This window comes from Sciurus carolinensis, chromosome 12 (genome assembly GCF_902686445.1).
Source record: "Sciurus carolinensis chromosome 12, mSciCar1.2, whole genome shotgun sequence".
In the NCBI taxonomy this organism is placed as follows: domain Eukaryota; kingdom Metazoa; phylum Chordata; class Mammalia; order Rodentia; family Sciuridae; genus Sciurus; species Sciurus carolinensis.
In genome coordinates this window covers 42,431,424-42,451,570 of record NC_062224.1, presented here as the reverse complement: position 1 = coordinate 42,451,570, position 20,147 = coordinate 42,431,424, and the positions used below count along the sequence as shown (strand labels likewise).

Here is a 20,147-nt window from a genome sequence, read left to right as displayed (position 1 = left end):
GTTTATTTTGCAGTCCTGGGTGCCCCTTTACATACTATGTACTGAACTCTGGGATAGATGGCTTATAATTTCCAGAATACAAAGAGTTTACTCAACACATTTTAGAAGTGGAAAATTAAAACCCACTATCACCCAATTTTGCAGGAGTAAACTAGAAATAATATATTTCCAATAACAGTAGTTATTTTATATATTGAAAGTAGGTCTAGTCAATCATTCTGTACATGTTTAGCAAATCATTGGGGCAGGGGATTAGTATATGGAGCACTTCAACACCTGAACACCAAGAAGGTATAAAACTTGTGGACAGAATGAATTTGAAATACAGTTTTAAAAGAAATTATTGGCAAACATGTTTTGAAGAAATATAAATGATTACCTCCCATGTTGCCTAATATCCCCATACAGTATATTTGCAACTAATATTATATCCTCCAAGTTTATGTTATAATTAAAATTAGAATTTGCTGCTATGTCTTCTCCCCCCTTAAAAAACTGTTTTCTAAATTAATTGATAGATTGGAAAAAGCATATTCTATTAGGTTACAAATTAGAAGTTTAGCCATTTGACATATTTAGCCTTCTGCAATTGTGAAATGAACTGTAAATATACATAATTTAAAATGTCAAATGAGTTTGTGAGTTAATAAGAGTCTTAAAATAACTAAATATTCTCCAACCATGACTTAATTAATTCTTCCCTATCAATATACCCATTAAACTCATTTCAGACAAATAAACAGTATATTAGAATATTTAAAAAGTTAGATTGCAGGACTGACAGATGATTCTTTGAAGAATGTAACCATATCCTGACCCCCAGTGTTATTAAAATTCCAGTTATTAATCCTGTCTTATTGCCCTTTTGTTTTCCTAACATTTTCATCAAAGATTAGGGAGATATTGTCAGACTGGAAAAGCTTACGTTTTCTGCTGTGATGCAGAACAGCTGCCATTCTTGTTTGGATAACCCTTCATTCATATTCTTTCCTTTGCCCCACATTCCCCACAGCAAAATCACACCAGTCCGTACCATTTTTGCAAATCCCCCCTTAGGGAAATTAATAACACAATCTATCCCTACACATTATTTATTTCTTTTCACCAATGCAGTGTTTATAAAGCCCCAAATACATTAATTCCTATGACCCCCTCCACAATTTCTTATCATGGTGGAGATTCAAAGGCTTTTGTCCCTAAGATGAATACTGCACAGATCTAAACCTTACTCTCTCTGCTATTGCTCTTGCTTTCAGAAAGCGACATAAACTGCAGCAATGTAACAGCATCTGCTCATTTCAAATGGGTTTTTACTGTATATTGTAGTCACCCCTGCTACATTTAACCAAAAAATTCATTCAAAGCTAAGCTATTATGCAGGCTTAGCAGAGCTCTATTTTTATATACTGTATTTTCAAAAAGAGAATTAAAAAAGAAAGAAAAGCCATAGATGAACTTTTCAAGGGCTCAAACAACAGGTGAAGTTATTCCAAGAGAACATCTGTAGAACTGGCAGATGAATGAACTATGTTTTTGTGATTTCATCTAGTGAGTGGGACAAGAGAACTAGGGGAGTGATTTGCTTTGTTAAAATAACTGCTAAAATGTTAACATAAATAACCAGTCCTATGGATACCTCGTATCTGATATTTTATGTTGACTCAAATCAAGGAAAAAGTAGAAGTAGAAACTGGTAAGCAGTGAATGAACAATGCCACAACATTTCAATACAATTTTACTGATATGCTTATAAAAGATGTGAGAGAAAGGGAAATAGAAAAATTGTGGCTTAATACTTCACAGGTTTGTGTTAATGATCTCTAATCTTACGCGGTCATCTCTAAGAGGGATTTTCATTTTGCTTACTGATGTACATAATTACTAGGGACATAGATAAAGGTACCTATCCACATTTGTGAGCCACACACTGGCTCAATAATATCAACTACTTTCTCCTACTTTCAAAGACATGGCAGAGGGTTGGGGATATAACCCAGTTGGTAGAATGTTTGCCTCAAATGCACGAGGCCCAGTCACAAGCACCGCCCCACCCCACCCGCACAAAAAAAGACATGGCAGAAAAAATGGAATGGAATGAGAATTTCTCAAAAATCACTGTTAGAAAGAAGTTCAAAGGATTTTAAACAGTATTGTTACAACACTCTCAAAGGAAACCTTAAAGTCTCCTCCCATTCCCAGAACACATTCACTATTAGTTTTGTATCTAATTGCAGCAAGTAAATTGGGGATTTGCATAGAACTTATTTATTGTATAAAAATACAATTAGTCAAATTAACAGGAATCTAAAATAAATAATAAATAACAAAACTTGAAAACAAATGAGTAGCCTTAGTTCTGTTGTTTGGGCTAAATTACTAACTATAACACTTGAAGGCTAAAACAACTAAGCAAGTTTACAGGGTTACAGTATATAATCAATAAGAACATGCAAATCATGAACAGAGAAAAAAGCTATAAAAAATGGATTTACTGTGCTCAGTGATAAGCCATAGAAAACATAAATTAATTAATGTTTTCCAACCTTGGACTATGAACTTACCAGTCGGCTGAATCACTGATTGCAGCCTTAGCCCATGTGCCAGCATCTGTCATCATGAATCCCACATCATCATGGGAGCTGGAAGAGGACTGGTCAGAGAGATGTGGAGGAAGCATGGGCAACCTGTCATCTTCTATAATGACAGTGTCATCTTGGGGCATATTCACAGTAGGGGACAGCTGGTATTTACCTGTCCAGTAAAAAAAGAAAGAGAGAAATTCTAGACATCCATCTAAGTGCTATGCCTTTTCATTTTAATACTTTACTAAATTAGAAAACGCCTAAACTTCCACATATCTGCTAAACCTGGTAGAACAAAATAGAATTTAGCACATTTATTCTTCACCAATGATTGTCAAACAGAAGCTTCAAGTCTGTTATTACTTCTGACACCACAGCTATGTAGCTCTGGGCACAGTATACAATTTCTTTGGTTTTAAGTTACCTAAAGCCAAAGATAATCATCAAAATGTCTTCTAAAATGAAAATGCTATGCATATTCTAAGCTGTAAAAAGTTCTGTGAAATTTTTACCAGAAAGTTTAGAGGAAAGCCCTACTAATGTACATCAATCATTCATCCATTCATTCATCAGGCAACTACCCTGGGGAGATACTATAAGACAGAATCTCTGTCCAAAGAGCTCACAGCCTAATGAGAATGAGAAAGGCACTCAGCAGTAACTGATATACGTGTCATGTCAAAGGTTCGGTGGCATTCACTTGGCATTGGTAATTGCCTCGGTAGCTGCACGTAGGGAGTGCTGGTGACCTCAAAAAAAATTAGCATCAGAGTTGGATTTTCAATAAAGAATATTATCTTTTCTGCTAGAAGAAACGATGGCATTTGTTTTTAGACATCAGCAACAAAGGCATGGGTACATGAAGAAGAAAAGCTCATGGTGCATTCAGATGATGCTTCAAAGAAGAGTAAGCACAGAATCAAGGCTTGGGAGAGAGGAGATGATAGGATGATGTTAAAGTTGAAAAAAAAAAAAAAATTGAAGGATCTGACTGCCCTTGAGGTTTTCAGGCCTCGACTATAGAACCTGTAAATTTTGATTTATTCTGTTAGGACACAATGTTCTTAGTAAGGAAAGTTGCACAACTGTACTGTCCAGTTTCTTGTAGTACAATTTGCTCAGGTTCAAGGATCAGCTTAACAGTCATTTACATATCACAACCTTTATAGGGACAGAATCACGTTATAAGCCTCTAACTCTGGAATGATAAAGATGGGGTCCAAATGATGTTATCTTTTCCCCCCAAATCACCTACAGTTCCTGTAGGTTCTTCCCAAAATCTTGTACCATACTTCTTCTCAGAAAGAATGTGTTGCCAAGGCTTTTGATCCATGTGGATACCTTGTGAGAGGCTACATTCACAGTAACATCACTGTGGCATGAAGTCCACAACCTGGGTTCCCAACAAAGCAAAGAGCTCTTACAATTTCTCTGTCCACCTCACAGCATAGGAAAGCTCTCATTTTAAGTTCAATTTCCAAATCTGCTAAATTAGCTATATTGAGGTTCCTACCCAGGTAAAATCCACCACCATTTAACACTGGGAGCACTTTCCTTTCATTATAAATTACTCTTTTTTACATAACACCACAGCAAAGTATAGAGTTCAATAACATTTTAATATTACCCTCAGATCCAACTTTAAAAGAGAACATTCATAAGAATGTTGGGTGTGCTATAGATAGGCTTAAAGGATTTTTTTTTAAGCACATAATATATTTTTTCAAGAGACTTCAGCAAAGAAACAAAAAATATTTAAGCTGTACTGTTCCAGGATATACTTTCCACAAAATTAACCTTGCTAGAAATTGCTAATGCATCCATTATTTAGCATCGACTACTCTAATGTAGAGACACTACATGTTCATTGAAACCTCTGCTTAGCATCTCATCAAGAAAACTTTCTACTTTGATTTCAAATGCACCAGTTTGACAAACTATGAAAACTAGCAGCTTTATATGAATGCTTACAATACAAACATAAATCAAATGGAAAGTGTAATCATTTCCCTTTCTTGATTTCAAATAATTTATTTCTTCCCACACAAGATTTGGAATATTAGTATAGAAACCTATTTACCAAAATACCATTTATATGTTAGGTAGGGCATTCTACGATAAGACTATATCCTCTTAGAGATATGTTTTTCCACCCAAAAAGTATACAGGATTATAAAATGATGGTTACCCCTGACTGACAATTGACACTGATGAGGCATATTTCACAGCATTAAATACCAAATCTTTACTCAGGCATAGTTTACTGACGGAAATATCACAAAGTAATAATGGTGCACATATTTTAAACACAAAAACTAAAATTCTTGCAAAAACACAATATATCCTGAAAGACATCCTAATAAGCAATATGAAACATTGGTTCATGTGATAATCCTGTTTCATAATGTTATTTGGAGTTGAAATATTATACCTTAAATGATCCAAAATTTTATGCATATATGTCAAAAACTGTATCTAATAAAACAATTTGATATTTATCTCTCACCCATGATTCTTGAGGTTAATGCATCACAAGATTTGCCTACTCATATTTTCCATCAATTTTGCACTTCGCAGCATGTTGGCCAAGAATAGGTTTGGGATTTGGCTCCAAGAATCAACTGGAGTAATGGACAACTAAGCCACTTAACAACACATTCCAGCAAGCTCCACCAAGAGAACACCATAATCTCTCAATTACATTTACTAGTACTTGGCACATCCTAAGTATGAAACTTTCTAAGAGTGACATGAGAAGGAATCTGTTTTTTGATGAAAAAACTGTTCTTTGTCCTCAGCTAGTTAATCACCATAAACAAACTAAGAAGTAAACCAGTCAATATCTTATAGAAGAGTGAAACAATGAGATACAAAAGTATTGTTTACTGAACATTTATTCATTGGTAAATTTACATAGAATGCAGTGTCATGCATGAGACTAGAAACAAATGAGAAGAGAAAAATTATGCCAGTGATATGACTGATAACATCAATATCCCATTTTTCTGTTAAATTTCTAACAAGGTATAAATGTTTTGAACATATTTTCAACTCACCACAAATGTATGAATGCAGACATGACTGAGGTAAATTATAAAATAGATGTGAAAAATTCATTTTGAAAAAAAAATTCATTTTGCTTTAAACAAAATTTGTTCAGATAAAAATGTTGATGGAAAAATTAAGGTTTGATGCTCTCAAATATCAATTTGTACTGTATTTTATGGAGTAAATATATTGATTAAATTAGCTATGCCTATTATTCACTATTAATTAAGACAGTCTAAAAATTAGAAAACCTTTTCAAGACTCTTCATAGGAAGAAATCCTATGTGGGCTCACTACAGGTTACTTCTTGATGGATATGCAAAACTGTGCTTTTAAAATCCACGACAGTGGAAATTCAATAAAAACAGATGACATTTGGAGAAATCTAACCTTTGGTCATAATTCTGACTAACCTCACTCACAGATAAAGCGACAGGTCAGTTGTGACAAGTGTGGGACCCATGACCCAGAAAATTATAAATCCAGATTTTGGTTCAGAAACACAGAAACTGTGCCATTTTAGTTTGGTCACTTAAGTTCTTTGGTCCATAATTTCCTTGAGTAAAGGGTATGTAGGATGGAGTACATGGTATCTAAGGTTATTTTAAATATGAACTTCTTTAACTTTTCGATCACAATGGATGCTGGGATGGAACAGATTCTGAAAACTAATGCCATTGCTTAAGGACTGGACACTTTAAACTGATGTGAATAAATAATAAATGTCATGAATATCATTCACACGGTGTGATCTCAGCATCCCTCCCTCGAGGTCTATTTTTAGGAAGTGGAAATAGCCAAAAAACAAAATAAAACAAAAATCATCATGGGATGCTGGGACTTAGTTCCTTTATCTGGTAAGTGAGAAAGTGTGACTGATGACATCTGACATTCCTCCAAGTGAAAAGGCTGTTCCTTTTTTGGTGATATTTTATAGAAGGTTCTCTCCTGGGATGTGATCCCATAGATATAGATCACAAGACCTTAAGACTCTGGTTCAGTCCTTACTTAGGGAATGTTGTAGGTGAAAATTTGCCCTGTTCATATTTTTTAAAAAATCACTTCTTTATGTAATCATCTGGAATTTCCATACTAAGATCTCTTCCTAGCATATGGAAAATGCAGTAAATAGCATCATGTCCACAGCAACCACTCAGGAGTGATTCTAAATGTACAGAAGACAACCGTTAATTAAACGGGATCTGTGTGAGAAATTTCTATGCTCCTAGATACAGTGCAAATCAATAAATACTTCAGCAATTACTACAGGCTAATGGAAGTTCAGTGCTCTCGTATTTATATGTGGTACCCTGTATTTTGGTTTCACAGGATTTCTAACGTTGTGTTTTAACCAACTTTATAAATAGCATCTGATTCTTAGGACCAATGATACTAGAACAAGGACTGGTAAAAGACTATAATTCTCAAATATGCAAAATGTAATATAAATCAAATTAAGCATATACATTCTTCAGGATAAAACTACGTAGGATCCTTCCTTTCTAGTATAACATGTAAAAAAAAAATTGTCTTAAGGAAATACGTAAATCACACATCAATTTGGCCTGCTATCAAACAATAATGAATCTGTCATTCCCCAACCAAAGGAAATGTACAATATCACAAGACACAGAACTAGAAGGGTAATTCCTGCGATAGGGAGGCATCTGGAATGTAAGAATTCATTACATATCTATCAGAGGGAAGGGGAAACAATGTCAACTAGAATGCAAACTGAAAAAGACTAACAGTCACAGCTAACAAAATCAGGGTAACAGACCATGGAAAAAACAAAAAACTCCTCAACCCATATATATATATATATATATACAGCATTTCAATAAGTCGCTAGGTGAAAATTTGGGGATTTTTGTTTGTTTGTTTTTTTAAAAAGTTTTAGTTTTCGCCTTCCTCTGAAGCATCAGGGGTTGGAGGCAGGACGCAGGTTACAGGAACTGGTGGACCAATGGTCTGATTCAGTATGGCAAGTCCTATGTTCCTATAACAAAGGGGAAATTACAGCATATCACTTTGTATGCACACAGATCCAGGGATACATGCACACACACACACGCACTTTCTCAAGGGATCTAAAATTCATCAATAAAAAAGAATTCAACAAAGATAAAGTTTTACACCAAAGCCAAGAAAGTATGGAAAATCCAACTGCAGTGAAGAGGAGGTGACAATTAATAAGCAAAGAATATGTGTGATAAACTACATACAAGGTCTTTCACCCAACTGGTGTTCAAACCAACAGGTGAAACACCCTGCCCTGAATTTCTCTTATGACAAGAAGAAAAAAAGAAAATGCCAACAGAGTAAAACCAGAGAGCTGATGTGTTAGCTCTACAAATACCAAGATAAGAAATCCAGAATTTAGCAATTTTTCCAAATAAGAAAGCCAGAAGGATTAGAGAAATAACAACAGAAAATTCTACTAGTCATATTGATGTACTTTTTTCTTTTATGTCCAGTAGAACGTCCTTCAAAGTTACAGACTGTTTCTTACTCATCTTTGTTATCTACAGCAAAAAGCATATTCACAAGGTCTTGCCAATAGCAGGCTTTCCATAAACACCAACTAATGAACTCAATAAATTCTTGTTTCAATGAAGTCTCATAATGAAAACTTGAAGTATATTCGAGCTGCATTAAATGTACTCAAAATGGAGTTAAATTTAGGTTTTTATTTTAAATGAGAGCCTTGCAAAATAAACCAGTAATACCAGTGTTTTATGTCAGCTGTTGTTTTAATCAAACCACCACTTATGTTTTAAATTTGAAGAATCTCACAAGCTAATCCCAAGATGAGCAATTCTGCAAATCCAACCACTCCTGTGGCAGAGAAAGTCTTTATTAACTGAATCTGTTAGTAGGAAGCTGAACTGCTGCAGAGCAAGTGCTAATAACCTCATTACCCACTGGGGGCCATGCAGACAGTATGGTGTTGAATCCAAACAAAGGATGCAAAAGACTAGGTATAGAATTTTGAGACTAAAGCTTTGAAAATGTAGAAATACAATTAAAACATATCAATATCATAATTAGTATAAACAAAATAAATGAATATTTAATAAAGGTGTATAACCATATGGATACATATTTTTTTTTCTTCAAAGCAGTTCTAATTGTGAATCACATAGCTTTTGAATCCTTCTTGCCCTAACCACTAAATTTTGACATTTTTAAAAACAGCTTCACTGGTTTTCTTCAACAAGTTAAGAATATCTTGCTCAGTGGAAAAAAAAAAAAATTTCTTAATGATCCTTTTCTTTTTTTATTCTTTCCACATATTATGGGACCTGAAACTTCACTTAACAAATCGATGTAATTGATTTACTCTTTTCACGTTAACACTTCCTGAATGATTATAATGAACCTGTTCTCTTTCCTCTTGGAAACATGGGCCTCCTTTACATTAATATTACATTAATAACCTCTCAGTGAACCAATGAAAGTATATACATAAGATGAGATAAACAGAGTTTTACCTGACTCACCCATTATCCTACTGAGTGCAGCATTTCTTGTGGGTGATTCATCAAGTCCCTCAATTCCACTGTAGAGGGAATGGGAAATTCTTCGTTCTCTATCATCCAATACTGTTTCAATGGGCAGCTCAGGTCCAGGGGGGCTCCCAGGTGACTTTAGCTATACAGAAAGCAGGGGCAAGCAAAAATCAGTCCTGGAGGCCCATTAGCAGCATGGGGGAATTATAACAACTTGCCCAAGGCCTGTATCCAACTGGGTACCAAATGAACTAGAACTTTTCACCCTGTACCAAAATAATTTGTGATGACAGCTCTGCCTAATGACCAACTTTCTGTGCCACTTTATACAATACCTCCCATGAAGTTCTGTCAGATTTCAACCATCAGAGGAAAAATATGTATATTAAAACCTTTTACAAAAAATCTTATCTGGTTGCTTATTTTTTCAATTTCATTGTTAGTATTTGTTGAAGTCAGTTTAAGTTACATTTTAATTCAGAATTCCTTACTACATGTTGTTCTGTAAAAGACATGTTTTATCAGAATAGAAGCTGGACTTGGGATATAATTTTATTACATACAGAATGCAAATATATCTAACAATTAGCACACATTCGCCTATGTGCTGGTAGAATTATTAGTTCCTCCATTTGTCAGCTTAAGTGTTTTCAACCATACAATAAATCTAAATTTCTTCTAGTGGAAACTAAGAATAATCATGGTATCATCTTATCATAATCTTTTAGTATGAAGTAGTAATGACTGAAATAAGCACTTTAACAGTATATAGAATAATATGAAAATAAGCCCAAATATTCTGGTGGAATACACAGATAAGAGTGTTTAACAAACATGCTATCTATTAAATGAGCAAAAAAGGCAGGTCAATTTCTATGATGACACATTAAAATAGTATGTGGCATTCCTTAAAACTGCTTTGTCTTACAACTCCTATTCTTCATACAAATAATAGAAAGAAGACATTTAGGCTAATAAGAACTTGAAACAACTCTGCTTCAAGGAAAAACAAAGTACATTTAACTACAACTGTCAGTACTCATTTTCTGAGGTTAACTTCATGGACTAACTTCTTATGAGGCTTTGGTGCCAGTTATACCTGGGGAAGGCGGATGCAGGGCGAGGGCAGGACCAGGGCACCACAGGGCCACATGTGAGAAGCCTATATATTCAAAATGGATGAAACTGCAACTGTGGTGCTTTGTCTGAACAAATCATTATTTCTGTTAGAAGCTATCGTGTATTTAATATAAATGAGATATTTAATGAAGTTCCAAATTATAGACCTATCTCTCCCAGTTTGATAAGCACTGGGGAGATTTAATGCATTGAAGGGTCAACACAATTACAATTGGAGGCACGTCAAACTGCAGGAGAATAATAAACTTGCAGTGCTAGTGAATTAGATTCAATAAGGTTTAAATTGTGAAATGAGGATTTGTTTTATTAGGCTCTTTTTTTTAAACTGCAGATTACAACTGACAGCTTTACTGAAGAGTAAATTAAATATTCAAGGTCTCTGATGTAAAGAAATAAAAGAACATTTTCTGAAAGAATACAATGCCTAAATTCCAAGATATTCTAGGGAGGTAAAAACAAACAACAAATAAAACTAATGTTCTATAACTTTAAGGACAAGCGTGTTTTTGAAAGTGTGAGATTTTAAATGAGCACATACATAAAAGACACTTGGTATAAAAGTCTCTACATATAAGTATTGCTTGCTATATAGTTTAACACAACATAAATATACCCAAAAGTTTGCTTAAAAAATAAATTTAACCCGACTACATAACACATTTTCTGAAAGATAAAACCTTTAAAAACCTCCTTCATTTAAGAAAACCCAAAATATAACAAGAGGGTATTGAAAAATTTATAAAGCAAAATAAAAATTCCATTAAAAATAGTGAATCCCAGCTTTCTAGACAAAAACAATCCGATGTCTGTTCAGAAGAATCATGCACTTGAACATTTTCATGGGAAAGATCTTACACCTCCCTACCTCAACCCATGTCTAATTTGCATTTGAAAAGACAGATTTAAATGAAGACATCAATAGTCTACTACATAAATATTTAACAGAACATACAATGCCTTTTAATTTCTGCAGTTTAAAAAAACTGATTGGGGTACACAGTTTTAAATCTTTTGGTGATTTTTTTTTTCCCTGCAAGAAAATGAGGTTCAGAAAGAGATCTGTGTCAGGTGGCATAGCACCAGCACAGAAAAGGCGGGCAAAACAACCACTCTCCAAGCTTGGTCTCCCACACCCTTGCAAAATCCATATATTAAAACCTTATTAAATTTGAATTTAATGAGAAGAAGAACCCAAAGTAAACAGAACTGCACTTTTCATGACATTGTCTCTTTGCTGCTTAAAGTGCAAACTTTTTCTTCACTCTAATTCAGTCCCAAGTAACAACAGTAGTTGCTTCACCCTTTAGCTCCACCCCTAGCAAGATTCTACCTGCTAAAGAACAGAAGTAGCTCTAGGTTGCAGCAGGATAATCCATATTAGTAGGAGGAAAAGTGATAGTGTTTTGCTAAAGTAACTTGGAAATGAAAAAGGCAGGTCAAAAAGTATTCTATTTTTTGGCTCTTTGACCAGTCATTTATTTCACTTTGTGGTCACTATCTCAAGAAAAAAATAATCAATATTTATCATAACATTATTTACAGAGATATAAAAATGGGGAATAACCTTGAAATCTAAAACAATGTAAATATGGTATGCTTTTGAAAAAGATATTCAAATCATATCGCTTTTATAATCAGAAAATAATAAATGCTTTTTAATAAAAAAACTGGATATTGTCCAATGAATATGCTTTTCATTATATCTTGGTATATTTATCTTTCCTTAAGAAAAGTTAAAATCTTGGTTTCTTCTAAAGACACTAATACAATTTCTGTACAGTTATAGGAAAATCTCATTTTGATCTAAATATACATTAGTGGGTCAAATGATGTTTTTCACATAAAGAAAATGTATACCACCATCTCCACTATAAACACTGAAAATATGGCCTAGGTATGGCTTTAATTCCCTTCAGCCAACCTAAAACTGGAATCTAGTTAGCAATTGGCAAAATCTTATTATTTGATATTCAAATTTTATGAGTATATTCTTTTCTGTTTTATCCCCAAAGCCTGGTAGAGATCAGGCACTGGCTGAATAATTTACTTCAAAAATTAATTCCTCAGAAAAGTGACTCAGATTTTCCTTAAAACAATATATTAGGTCACATGAAAGAAGGCTTTTAAAACTGAGGACACTGTCACAAATTAAATGACATTTAACCTAGGTTACAATTATACATGCTAGAATATGCCAGCATTCAAAGGGCAGGTAAACATAAAGCAAGTAATAAAAAGATAGGTTTTACTTTTGGGGGAGAATGGAGGGAGTTTTAAGACAGGTTCTGCTTTCACGCAGGATAACATTTAACTTCCTCCACATTCCTATTGGCAACACCAAGAATCAGAATGAAGGAAAAAAAAAATAACAACAACAAAAAACTCCCCAAATCATTGTGCCTGTACATTGCAGAACAAAATTCAACTGATTCTGTCTAATAATAAAGACCACACTTTTCTTGTATGCTACTTCCCAACACAACTGGGACACAGGTTGCCTTAACAACATGATTGATTAAGTCCGCTCACCTGTGTAAGAGGCATGGCCACCTAACTTCTAACCTTACTGTCAGTGTGTTGCCCTTGCAGCCATTAAGCAAAACATTTGACTTCTCAGCATTTATTCCTAATTCATACAATGAAGAGAACTATAAATGATACCTGAGGCCCTTTTCTATTCTAATACAACTTTCTAATTCTAAGAGGATTAAATCTAGAGAAAGAATTCATTCTAAAGTAGTTCTTGATGACTAAATCCCTCAATATGGGGTCTAACTCAAAAGCTCACATGGTAATGTTCTCTACCAGAACTTAGAAAAGGCTTACATAAAATCGCTTCTAACATAGAAATAGTGAAATAACTGGAAGCTATGTTAAATTACAGTAATTTCTACAAATATTAATGTCCTTAAACTATTTAAAATCAGCATAATTCTCATACACAAGTTATTTTCAATACTACAGGAATGATGCCAGGCATTTACTCCCAGCCTCCTCTACTTTCTTTCATTCTTCAACAAGTTTTTCCATTGGGGTAAGTGATGTGATTTTTCTCTTTTTGCTTTGTGAATTCCAAAGCTGAAACAATGGACAAGAATGTCAGGACTTAAAAATTCATCTCTAAAAAATTACAGCATCCTCCAGGAGCATAAAACATAGGGAAACCATTTGTATTTCTTACAAAATAACCAAAGATTGGTCTATGATTTTTTTTTTTTTTTTTAAGTCCCAGGAATTGAACCTAAGACCTTGCACAGTTCTACCACTGAGTTACATCCACAGCCCTTTTTAATTGGATTTTGAGACAAGGTCTCCCTAAGTTGTCAAGGCTAACCTTGCTTCTGCTGAGATTACAGGCATACACCACCGCACTGTGCTTAAATGTAGTTAAGGAAGAGCATAAGATCTAAAAAAGCAAGCAAAGGAAATCTAGAATCTCTGCCAAAAAACTTCATTTTCTTACCTTGCCTGATGGTTATTTCAGAACTTTAGTCTCTAACAGTAACTATGTTCTTTTTTAATTTGAAAAATGCCACATTCCAGGACTGTTTCCATGATCATTCATTGACATGTTAGGACCTGAACTGATACCCGTGACAGACAGAAACACAGTAGATGGACAAGATCCTGGCAGTCTCAGCATTAACAATTCTAGTGAAAGAAAATGAGAGGAAGCCATGAGAGTGACATGGCGCTGGATGACAGTGGGTACACAGGGCTATGGAAATATTTCAAGAGAGAAAACTGAAACTGAAAGGCTACATGAGTCTTTGCTGCTAGGACAAGGGGCAGAATGGACTCAAGTGGAGGTGAGAGAGGCATCACCCATCTGAGGAAGGAGCACTGAGGAGCTGCAGCAGACTGAACAAGAGGGAATGGAAGGGTACAAATTCCAGTTTACGTATGTCCTGTGGGCAGGTGATGGGCTTGCATTTATCCTGGAGACGTGAGAGCTCCTGAAGGGATTTCAGCAGGGACTGACATGATCATCTTGTTTTCTAGAAACTTGTTCCTTACAACAGTGCAGAGCAAGAACTGTGGAAGATAGCCTGACTATACAGAAACCTACAGGGAAATACAGAGTGAGCTTGGGAAGATGATGGGCTCTGAATCCAGGTAGTCGCAGTGAGGATGGAGAAGAGTGGGTTGAATACAGACAGATTCCCAAGGCCAAAGTTACACACCTGAGAGCTCAGGGGTGACTCCAGATCTCTGACTTCTATCCCTGAAGGAATGGCAGTGCCTTGGGAATTAGGAGCCTTGTAGATATGCCAGTGAATATATCTGTGGGCAGCTGGATGAGGAATCTGGTGCTCAGGAGAGTTCTGAGCTGGAAAGGGGACTATGGAATTCATCACCAATCACAACTCATTATCATCCCTTGATATTCATAGGGATGCAGGACCCCCGCACATACCAAACTCTGAGGATACATAATATTTGCCTGGAATATTCTTCCATACACTTTAAATCACCTCTATTTATAATAATGCTTCAATTATAAAAACTAAAATAATGCTAATCCTAATAAAAAGTTGTTATAACAACTGTATTGTTTAGGGAATAATGACAAAAAAGAAGTCTGTACATAACCACTGCAGAGGCAGTTGGTTGAATCCCTGGGTGTAGAACCCATGAAGAGGGAGGGCCAACTGTGTAGATGGTAACAGGTGATCAGGGAGTGCAGATCAGCAAAAGAGCAGGTAAAGTCAAGAGAAACAATAACACAGCAAGCAGGATAAAGGAACCCTTAAAGGAAAGTGAACAACCAGAGACTAGTAGCAGAAAAATAGAGAGTGCAGGTAAGGAAGTATTCTGAGAATAAAGTGATATTCCTGAAAGGTCAACAAAACAGATTGAGAAGTAGCTTCTAGCATGCTAGAAGAACTGCATAGGGACTAATGTTAGTGTAATGCAGGGTTTGAAGATGAAACCTAGAGAGGAAAGTCGATAAATAAATTTAAAGAAAACATATTAGGATAATGTGCAGCACTTCCATGTCTAAGGGGAGGAAAGATGGATAAAGTACATAAGGTTTTCTTTTGCAAATTCTCATCTTATCTAGTCTGAAAGTATATAAACCCTTAAAGAAGAGACTGTACAATATCATTTTGTGATATTGTTGCAGACAGGACTACATAGTTGACAAATACACCTGGAAGGGGAGAACTCAAGCACGTTCTTTTAACTCGAGGTTTATTCGTGCCAGCAAGATGTCCTATGCTTATATCAATATTTATAGTAACATAATTTACACATACTCCCCCAGTGATTCAGGGATAAGGTTTTCCTAACGTAATATAAGTACAACAGCAGCAAAATCATGTCTTATGCCTTATGGGAAGCTGAATTGAGCTCTTCTGTCTTCATATAATTCTTTAGTTAAACCCTATCAGTACAAAAGGCTTCTTGCTAGAATTACAAAGAAAGCCCAACATTCATGATAAGATTTTTTTGATATAATTGCTTTATAAGCTTACACTGTCCTAAGAAATAGTAATAACCAGCAATGTATGAAAATGATACCATAAGGAATATTGAATATTAAAGTCTATTACTGTCTATTGTAGTTGTTCCCTTAGTTAAATCATTTTCATTCACATAAATTCACATGCAGAAGTAAACGTGACACAGATATTTCAATGGGATTCCAATTTCATGTATTTTACAGGGCAACAGGGAATAAAATCAGTGCTTTTATCAAAACATTTTCAGGCTGGTGCAGGTTTGCTTCGATACTGTTTGGGGAACAATAGGGAATAATCTGAATCAGATGAAAGCAGAACGGTGATCTCCAGTTCATTTCTGACTTAAGTTCCCTCATAACATTCAATGTTTTCTGTGAAAGAAAATTCTGAGGTGTTACAAATTTTAATTTGTTTTTAAAGAGACTAAGAAATTGATATACTGGCCAGAGCACATTCGATAAGAGAAGACACCATCTATTTTATTCACTTGTTGTTTCCAGGATCTCTCAAGTTTCCTGTGCTATAGTAGATGCTAGGTAAATACATGTTGAATGAATACTGTTCTCTGGAATGTGAAAGTATAGAACTTCAAAGGAAAAAGAGTTAATAAGGAAAAATGTGTCCTATAAGCAGACTATTGACAATTTTTCATGTAGCACTTTGTTAATGATTTGGCAACCATGAAAAACTGTTATTCAAGAATAACAGTTCAGGAGGTTGGGATGTGGCTCAGTGGTAAAGTGCTTGCCTGTCATGTTCAATCTCTAGCACTGCAAAATAAATAAGAATAAGAGTTCAAGTATGGGGATGCAGATGAGTGCTAGAACACTAGCCTAAAACTGTTGAGGACCTGGGTTCGTTACCCAACATCACAAAAAGTAAAATATAAAAACAGTCCAGTAGCCTACTCTGAGGCTTAGTTTTTGTGTTCACCTTATTATATGTATATTCTGTCCTACTCACAATTTATTTTTTATTTTCAAATGCTCCACTACACAGTATAGTATACTTTGATTTATTTGGGAAAGGAGATGGTCAAGCCCTTCCAGAAAAGAACCTATGTCTTTCTATTCACTCCTAATTCCATTCCATTTTTCTTCCAGTGCTGTGGATCAAACCCAGGATGCCAGGCATACTTGCAGCAAACATTGAAACAGACTAAATCTAGGGGATCCCTTTTCTGAATTGGAAACCAAATTCCTCCTGCTGAGATTGGAGACTGAAGAGCTACAACACCCACTCTTGTATGGCATGACAAAGAAGCTTAGAGAGAGGATTGCTGTTCCTCAATCTTGTGTAGCACAGACTAACTAAATCTCCACATGTGCATTTCCAATCTCATATCTTGCTTGCTTGCTTCACTGTCTCTTCTTTAACAGTTCTACTCACCTTCAGGGATTGCAAAGAGGGAAACTTTGGAACAATACATTTCTTCTATTTTCCTTTTCAAAAGTTACTTTGAATAAAACCTATTTTTCTACCAATCTGACTCCAATATTTTTGGAGCTATGACCGTTATAGCCACGCCACTTTCCCTTGGGGTAGTACTGGTGTCATTTGATAACACATTTAGAACCAACAATGGTACGAAGAAGCACAAACCTCTGAAAAAGCAGCAACGCAGATAAAAAGACTCAGCCCCCTGGTGAAAAAGAAAGGGGAAGCTGGGGGTGCGGAAGGGACTTCCACTACTGACAGCAGAACAACATGGAAGAAAACCAGACTATTTATCTTATTTCATAAGACGCATCCCATTTTAGATAAATAAATGAATAAGCAGTTGTTTCTCCTCAGAACTATCACCTCCTGGTAGAATTTGGCTTGAGAAAGCAGAAACTGTGGGCTTAGAGGAGTAAGGTGTGGCCCTGTTTTCCAGAAGAGAACTCAGTTGGCTTTAGGTGCCTCAGAGAGAGTCATCTAGTGAATTAGTCACAGAAACTTTCATGTACACTTAGAAATATTTCGATCACAATGAGGAAAACTAATCCCAATCCAATGACAAAACAATACAACTATAGCAAGTCAAGATAATGTATGGTCTTTGGAGGTAACATCCTGGAACCTGCCATTCTTTGTCCAATGTTAGGAAAGAAATGAGCCTTATTGTAATTTTGGCTGCTATAGTGCCTTTGGTGCTTTATATTTTTTACCTCATTGCACTTGCTTATTCGCCGCGCCACAATAAGCTGGATCATTCCTCGTTTATTTCCTTCAGTGGACATAGACCTTCTTAGGGTTTCCATGGCATCTTGGTTTGTCTTGCCCAACAGGGATTCTCCATTTACTGCTATCAGTTGGTCATTCACCCGCAGCCTTCCATCCTGGGAAGAAAACAGGTAAAATAAGTGTTGTTAAATAGTCTGCAATAAAAGAAATTGCTTTCCCTTTAGTTAAAAAAAAATTAAAACTAAACTAAAAATAGTCGGGGGTGGGGGGGCTTTAATCCTAATGGATTATGCCCAATTGAACACTAGCATAATGAAGTCTAAGCAGCCACTGTAGTCTGGGTCTATTTCAATCATTTATACATTTGTAAATCAAGTCATTATCATAATCTGTTTACCAAAATAGCATACTAATTCAAAAGACACAAAGTGATTACTTTCTAGCTTCCAGAAACACCCATAGAGATTATTTACAACCCAAGACATGTAAAAGCTCCAGGCTATTAGACAATTGCAGAGAAGTGCCCCCTTACCAAACAAGCCAGGAAATTTTTTCTGTGCTAAGAAACAGAACAAGTGACCCACAAACAAGAGGGGAAGGGAAAAAGATTAACCTTTACTATATACCAGGAACTATGGTAAGTCTTTGCATAGATTAAAACAGCATGATTATGGGTTATAGGTCTTGTGAGATTAAAAATGCAGAGTTGAAGTTATAGATTTCATCCCCAAATGATACATCAAGATTTCTCTTAGATGTTTGATCAGGATTGGGATATTGTTAAAAAAAAAAAAAAAAAAAAAAAAAAAAAACTCAAAAATTTGTTAACAAAATATACTTCCTAAACAGGAATGAGGTAGGAATTAAACATTTTTGTTAGTGGGTATATGCTTAATAAAGTTGACTTGCACTTACTTTAGATGCTGCTCCTCCATTAATAATAGACTTGACGAAGATTCCCAAATCTGCATGGTTCTCTTTGGACCGGTTACCTTTGACACTGACACCAAGACCAGCAGATCCTGAATCATTAAGTGGAACTTCAAATGTCAGAAATTCCCTGGTGCCATCAGGTGTGAGAACAATATCTTCATCTTCTGCTTTCTAATAGGGGATAAAATTGCACAGCATTATATTTGAGTTATCTCTTTCTCGCCACTATTGTTTTAAAGATTGCTTAATGAGCAGTTCTTTACTGCAGACCCAATATTTCCCCCAAAGCTCCATGACAAGATTCGTGATAGCAGTACATCTGTACCCTCTCTAGATGATTCCTGAAACCAGCTGCTAATATTTTCAGAAACAATTATTACAATATTGAAACAAACCTAAAGCAGATTCTGAGAAAAGGGGAGGGAGTAGCCTGCGGAAACATTGAAGGCATGGAGTTTCCTAGCATTTTGGATTTATTAGCCTGTTTATATACTTTAAACCACAAGAGAAAAACAGTAACAGAAGTCAAAATATATGTAGTTCATTTGCCCCTTTTCTCTTAATAATAGGAATTTGCAGTGTTATTAATTGCTCCATGTTCACTATGGTGTATCTCTTCTATTCACAAACTATAAGAAATCGTGATAATGCAAAGTCAGCAGAAAAAGGAATTCAGGTTTAGAGACAATAAAGAATTTAACCTTTGACACCCATGAGACAAAGTAGAGAGAAACCACATTCGGGAAAGAGTTTACACAATACTGTATCATGAATACAGATGATGAATATTATTCAGGCAACAGGGTTTAATTTAATTGTTATTTAATTAGTTATATATCAAGTATTAATTTCATAATTGCAGTCAAGTACAAAAAACGTATTAAATATATCTACAATACACAAACGCTTACTTATCTCCCTTACAACAGAGTGCAAGAAATCAAAGTTTAATGTAATGAAACTTGTCAATGAAATATGGTGAGATGACACATTCTGTCAATAAAAAGTGTTCCACTGTAGAAGAGGAAGCACTGCCCTTTGATCTCCTCTTCAGTCATCAAACCAGGGCTAAAGCTCCACCTCCCTCTCTCTACCTGCCATCTCCAGGCCCTAAGGCCAGTATTCTACATAAGCTCAGTATTTCTAACCTCATGATGGACATGTAGCAAAGGGTCTTCCCATCAAAATTAAATAACTTATCTAGTCCTGTGATCTGTTCCTTTTTCTCCTCCTCCTCCTCTTTTCCCAATTTTGAAACACTTCATTAGCATCCTTTTAGTCAATCAAACCAGATTTGC

The 20,147-nt window shown here is 35.4% G+C and overlaps 1 protein-coding gene across 21 annotated transcripts in view; it reads right to left on the bottom strand.

The window, feature by feature from the left end:
* The window catches only part of Pard3 (par-3 family cell polarity regulator), a 649,712-nt gene that overhangs the window by 219,720 nt on the left and 409,845 nt on the right, over positions 1-20,147 (bottom strand). For 12 of the 21 annotated variants that reach the window (XM_047521512.1, XM_047521517.1, XM_047521513.1 and 9 more), the window contains 4 exons: positions 18,832-19,020; positions 17,901-18,071; positions 9,134-9,284; positions 2,562-2,751 (listed from right to left, as the gene is read on the bottom strand). In XM_047521512.1, the coding sequence (XP_047377468.1) occupies positions 2,562-2,751; positions 9,134-9,284; positions 17,901-18,071; positions 18,832-19,020 (701 nt within the window). Of the gene's footprint in view, positions 1-2,561; positions 2,752-9,124; positions 9,285-17,900; positions 18,072-18,831; positions 19,021-20,147 lie in introns of all 21 variants that reach the window. The other 9 variants (XM_047521509.1, XM_047521522.1, XM_047521510.1 and 6 more) reach the window with 1 other exon arrangement.